The following is a 6,017-nucleotide window of genomic DNA, read 5'->3' as shown; positions in this document are numbered from 1 at the left end:
TAAGATTTTATTTATTTATTCGACAGAGATAGAGACAGCCAGCGAGAGAGGGAACACAAGCAGGGGGAGTGGGAGAGGAAGAAGCAGGCTCATAGCGGAAGAGCCTGATGTGGGGCTCGATCCCATAACGCCAGGATCACGCCCTGAGCCGAAGGCAGACGCTTAACCGCTGTGCCACCCAGGCGCCCCAGGGCACAGCCTTTTAAATTACACGGCTGCCATGTCTGGGACTCTAATGTGGAGAGAGGTGACACACCAGTGATCGCTGTACACTCATGGGTGGGGTGCCACTGCTGACAGGGGGACAAAGGACAGGCTCTGACAGACCCTTACCCACGCTAAGGGGTGAAGATGCAGGAGGGAAGGCCTGGTTGGGCGAGTCTGGAGCAATAGCTCGGCCTGAACTTCCTCTCTCTTCCTTGCTGGTCCCCTCCTTCCTGTCTGGGCAGTCCCGAGCAGCTGACACCTCTCTCTGGAGAAAGCTATTTCCCCTTTCACATCACACTGCTGCCCAAACTGACGCAGCCACTTACAGTCACCAGGGGGATAAAAGTCCCAGGATGGGGGGGGCAGGGGCGCTCTCCCACTTCCTGCCTGACCACTGTGTGCCAGATGAGCTCCAGAACTCTCTGAGGGCCTGGCCTAGCCTACCCCATGTCAGGATATGGGGTGGGGGGAGGTGGGAGAGGAACTGGAAAAATTCCTTCGTGATATACTGTGAACAGCACGGCGCCTGACCTCCTCAGGTGGAAGGTCCCTCAGAGGCACGGGGGTTGTCCCCTTCTCGAGTGAGGCCATCTGGGGACTTCCAGGAGCTTTGGCTAGAGACTGAAAATACGCCGGCCCTTGAGACACTCCAAACAAGGAGGGGGCTCCAGTCAGATGGTCCTTCACCGATGCTTACCAGAGCCAGCCTTGGGTCAGGGCATCGCCTGCCATCCAAATAGAGAATCTAGGGATTGGTTACTCTGGAAGAAGGAAATGACTCCAAGAGAGGCCAAAAAGATGTGAGATTCACAAGCGGGGCCTCAAAGGCCCCCACCCACCATCGAGGCTTAGCTGGAAGGAGCCGTCTGGCCAGCTATACGAGTCGCGTTACGTGTGTTAACCAGCAAAGACAGTGCGGATGCCGTCCTTCTGAGCATTTGCATACACACTCATTCACTCAAAAACGAATACGCAGGATTCTGTACATCCAAATGGCCAGGCCCACTTGAGGACTGGTAGCCTGGATTTAGCCCCCTGACCCCCAGCTACAAACCAGGAGCCAGAAAGTGTCAAGGGGTAGCTAAGTGGGGGACGGGGCAGTGAGTGGTATCTACGACCAAGATCTCTTCAGGGACAACGCCTTCTCCGTTACCCTAGCTCCACGACCCCTAAAGTCCTGAACTCTATTAAGACATTCTCCCAGGTGGAGTCCATTTCAACCAGCACAAGGAGGCTTTTCGGGGAGGTGAAACAGCCGGATGAAGGTGTGGGCAAAAGGCAGGACAGTCTGAAGGTTGATAGAGCCAGTCAGAACCAGACCATCACTACCCAAATCCCAGTTGTGCTGTGTACTGTCCGATATCAAGTTCCTGAACGTCTCTCTGTGCCTCAGACGCCTCATTTGTGAAATGGGCAGCATGACAGAATTAACCTCGTAGCATAATGGAAATGCTACACGTCGAGGCCTTAGAGCAGGGACCGGCACAGGGCAAAGGTTCAATTCCTGCTCAGCGTCACTATGGCGTGGGCCAAAGCGACTGGTCGGCATGTGCTGATGCCGGCAGTGTAACCTTTTGGAGGAGATGTCCAAATTCCCATTCTGTAAGACCTCTGTGGCCAGAGCCACAGTCAGAAGCCCTTCAGCCACTGAGTCTGGGAGGAGCGGCCCCTGAGCTTTTAAAGGTGGTGGCAGCTTGGAACATCAAGGAGAGATTCTTAGGAAAGAACACGAACTGTTCCTGGACCTGAGATCCTCCTCAAAACAGGCTGCCCTTCAATGAACTGTATCATGCTCTAAAGGATGTTCCCCTGGGGGACCCGGGGGGTGACCGACGCACCCTCAGGCCTTGCTCCATTTGCTGGGCACGCGTTACATGCTCACCTGGTTCATATGCTCGACTTCATCAATTCCTCCCCAAATCCCTATGGCACTGGTATTCCTACTACCCCATTTTACAGCTGAGGACACTGAGGCACAAGGAGGTGGCAGGGCTTCCTCACCCAAAAGCAGTTACGAGACAATCAGGATTTGAATATGTTGGATTTTTCTGCCGAGCTCTTTTTAGCACACTACACTACAGGGCTCCCAGGCTGAGCCATGGGCAGGGGCCAGGCAGGTAGCACAAAGCGGGAAGACAGGTGGGGAAGGCGTGGTGGGGACTGTGGCTAGTTGGGGGAGAGAGAACGAGTCCTCAGCTCCAGTTGCCAGCTGCTATGTGGGATCACAGATTCTCTGTTCCCAGATCTTCTCATTTTCTGAAAAGATGCCCAAAATCTGGATTTTAATGTGAAATCTCCCAATTTTACATTTTGGCTCCAGTGATCTTTTAAAACACTATGCCATCCCAACAAAACAGCTCTTGGGCCTGCCATGATGTGACCCCTGCAGAGAATGCCTCTATGCCACCTCCAAGGGCACGGCCACTCGGGGAGGGGCCCGCCCAGGGGTCGGTCGTCTCTGTTGTTGGCACTCTGGGATCCCACCCCTGGTGCCTCCCAGACTCTAGGGCTCCTTTCTATCCTGGGCTAAGGTCCAAGAGGAGCCTCATACAGAAGTGCAGGTGCCTTGTCTGTGACCTTTGTCCCGTGGTTTAAGGAGGACGAGTTTGGAATTTTTCCAGTCTGCTCACAAAACCCCTTCCACTCCACCAGACTGTCAGTCATGACATCCCCTCCACACTCAGACAAGAGCTTCATTTCTTCATGGGGGTCCTTCTTAGATGTGAAGGTTGAGAATGATAAGATGATACAGACCAGTCGCTAATGAATTTGCGGAATCTTTTTCGTCTTCAGGAGTGGTAACAGTTTGGCAGGGAACCATTCACACTCTCCTACAGCCCGATTTAGACGTAAGCAAGGCGGCTGGAGAGCTGTCTGCTAAGCCCTGACTTGCTGCCATGGGTGAAGTGTGTGGCTGTGCCCTTCTGGCGCCGACACCGTGTGAAATCTAGCCTCCCCTCCTGATGGACGATGTGAAGAGGGGTAACAAACATCCAATAACAACTACCGGCTTGGCACTTTACTGTTTGTTAAACGCTTTGCCACATTGTCTCTCACTGAATTTTCCCCACAATCCACTCCATCGCACAGGTGAGAAAACTGGCTCAAGTAGGTCGAGGGCCTGCTTGAGTTCACACAGAGGCAGGCGATCAAAACCAACATCTGTATCCTTTGACGCAATGCTTCCTTTCCAGGAATTTACGCCAAGGAAATAATCAGAGATGGACCCCCAAGTGTATGTTTTAGAACGTTCGCCACAGTGTTCATCTTAAGAATTAAATATTAGAAACAACGTCCAATCATAGGGGATGAGCTTCATAAATTCCAAGTTTCTACATAGGGCAATTATGTCGCCATACAAAATCAATCCACATTTTATTTCCCCTGGAAATATTAGGCCTTTGCTCCACCTTCGACCTCTGAATTCCCTTTTCCTGGAAGACAGTTTCTGATATCCCTACCAATCACTTGGTAAAAATGAAACAAAACAGGCCATCTCCATGTCTACTCCTCATTAAGGGCCACTGTCCCTGGAGCCCTTCTCACCTGAGCAGGCACAACTAAGCACTGGGCTCTGACCTTTGCCCCAAGCGGTTTCCTTTGGGCATTTCTGCATCAGAGAGTGTTTCCTTAGTCTCAACCATAATGCTAAAAAACCCAAAAATTGTGCACTTGAAAACCTCAAGCACTCTTTCATTCAGCAAACACATGCCAGTGTCTGTCCTGTGCCAGGCGCACAGAAAGCCCTGGAAAGACAAAGATGAATGAGGAACAGCCTCAGCCTTGCCTTCATGGGGGACGCAACTGAAGGACAGCCATCACGGAGCCAGCCCCACAGGGAAAGATGATTTACCTGTACTCCTCTCCACGGGCCCTTTTCTGACTGCCCTCTCATCCAGCAGAGTAGAGAATATGGCACCCGCAGACCTGCGGTTGAGTCCTGGCTCTATGGCCACTAACTAGCTGTGGGGCCCTGAGTTCCTGAGTTTCCATCTACAAAATGGGACCCCAAACCTCCCTTGTTCTGCGAGGCTGTTGGAGAACTCGGTGGGATGAGGCATGAAAATATTTTCTGAACATTTGAAGCCCTGTATCCTCCTTAGTCCTTCATTACCTCTCAGCTCACAGTTCAGTGGCTTAGCAAATAAGATGTAAGCCACACTGGTGTACTCATCTGTTCATCCGCTACCCTGCCCACAAAACATGGGTATTTAAAGAGATGGAAGACAGGGCTCCTGGCTGGCTCGGTCAGAAGAGCACATGACTCTTGATCTCTGGGTCAGGAGTTCAAGCCCCACTGGGGTGTAGAGATTATTTAAATAAATAAACTTAAAAAAATAAAAAGAGATGGGGAAGCGCTTACTGGAAACAGGGCATGTGGGCCTCACAGAATCTCAGTAGCAGCTGAGAAAAAATTCTTCTGGATGGGTACCACCTGTCTGCATTTTTAAAGTCTTGCCATGCCAGTGGTCCCCTACCCCACCAAGGAAAGTGTGGTTTTGTTCTCCCAGCCCCAACATCACTAAAACCCTGGATACCACCACTGCTCCCTCCAACCCACATACATACACACCCCTCACCTTGGGCAGGTCTGTGGCCCCACGGATCCGCTGGGCCACTTTCTCTCCCTCGGGGTGGATCTTGGCCACGTGCTTCCACATCCTTTCCCAGGTGGCTTCGTCCACAGGCAGCCCACCCCGGTTGACAAAGAAGGGGATGCCTCCATCTCGCAGGTCCTCTTCCCCTTCCTCTTCTGGCTCATCGTCTCTCTGGGCTGAGGCCCCTTCGCTTGTCTCCAGACGTCTGACACCAGAGGGGGCGGCAGCGGCAGTGGGGGCAGCACCGCTGCTACCACCCCCGGCCACCTTCTTCCCCCCTGGCATCCCCGAATCCTTGACGGGGGGTGGGGGGTGGGGTGGGAGTATATATCAGGAGGCAGGAAAAAATAGGTGGCTCACAGGAGACCTCCCACACACCAGCTGCAGAGAGAACACATGGCCAGAGTACGAAGCGCCTTTAAGAAACCAGGGCGTGGCTCCTGTACAATAAAATACTACTCGATAAAGAAAAAAAAAATAAATCAGTGCCTCAACGTGAAGTAGGGGGTAGAGAGGTGGTTGTCCGGGGTCAGCCTTAGAGGCTTTGTTCTTTTTGTGAAACGGGATAAAGAGAACACACCCCAAATTGGCAGCATTCACAAAGCTCCCCCATTTGACAGCGAGAACAATGACGGCAGCAGTCTGGGCTTGCGGAGAGGAGAAAAGTCGGAGGGAAACTGAGGCCAGACAGCTCCGACCGGCGGCCACAGAGGGTCAAGGCACCGATGCCCCGGCCGACCGGGCGCCCCAAGTCCTAGTTTCGGAGAGAACAATTTCCTCTCCAAAATACCGCACGCTCACGGCACCGTGCGCTCCGGGGGGTACCGAGGCGACTCCCGGCCGCATCAGCTCGGAGCCGGGACCCCCGGACCTGAGGGTGGCGAGGGGGCGCGATTTCTTCAACGCGACGAGCCCGGGAGCCAAGACTCGCAGCTGGCGGGGCGCGGGGAGGGGGCGCGCGCCGAAGCGCTCATTCCACGCCCGCGGCCAACTCCCCGCACAAAGTGGGCTTTGTCTCGGCCCGCGTCCCCTCGCCCCCGGGAAACAGCAGCGCAGCTCCCAGAAGGGGGAAGGGCGCGGTGGGGAGCGCCAAGGCCCGGCCGGTCACCAGCCGGGCGCGTCTCAGCGGGCGGAGAGCGGACACCCGGCGCCGCGCAGCGGCAGCCGAGCCATCGCGGGGCGCGGGTCCCGCTGCCGGGCCCGGGGCTCAGC

General features: G+C 54.3%; 1 protein-coding gene across 4 annotated transcripts in view; it reads right to left on the bottom strand.

Annotated features, from left to right (window-relative positions):
• VASH1 (vasohibin 1) overlaps positions 1 to 6,017 on the bottom strand; it is a 25,934-nt gene that overhangs the window by 19,470 nt on the left and 447 nt on the right. For 3 of the 4 annotated variants that reach the window (XM_034642561.1, XM_002914712.4, XM_034642563.1), the window contains exon 1: positions 4,788 to 6,011. In XM_034642561.1, the coding sequence (XP_034498452.1) occupies positions 4,788 to 5,090 (303 nt within the window). In that variant the 5' untranslated portion in view covers positions 5,091 to 6,011. Of the gene's footprint in view, positions 1 to 4,787; positions 6,012 to 6,017 lie in introns of those variants that run through there. The other variant, XM_034642562.1, reaches the window with a different exon arrangement.

Source organism: Ailuropoda melanoleuca, chromosome 14 (assembly GCF_002007445.2).
Source record: "Ailuropoda melanoleuca isolate Jingjing chromosome 14, ASM200744v2, whole genome shotgun sequence".
In the NCBI taxonomy this organism is placed as follows: Eukaryota; Metazoa; Chordata; class Mammalia; order Carnivora; family Ursidae; genus Ailuropoda; species Ailuropoda melanoleuca.
This window is presented reverse-complemented; position numbering and strand designations above follow the sequence as displayed.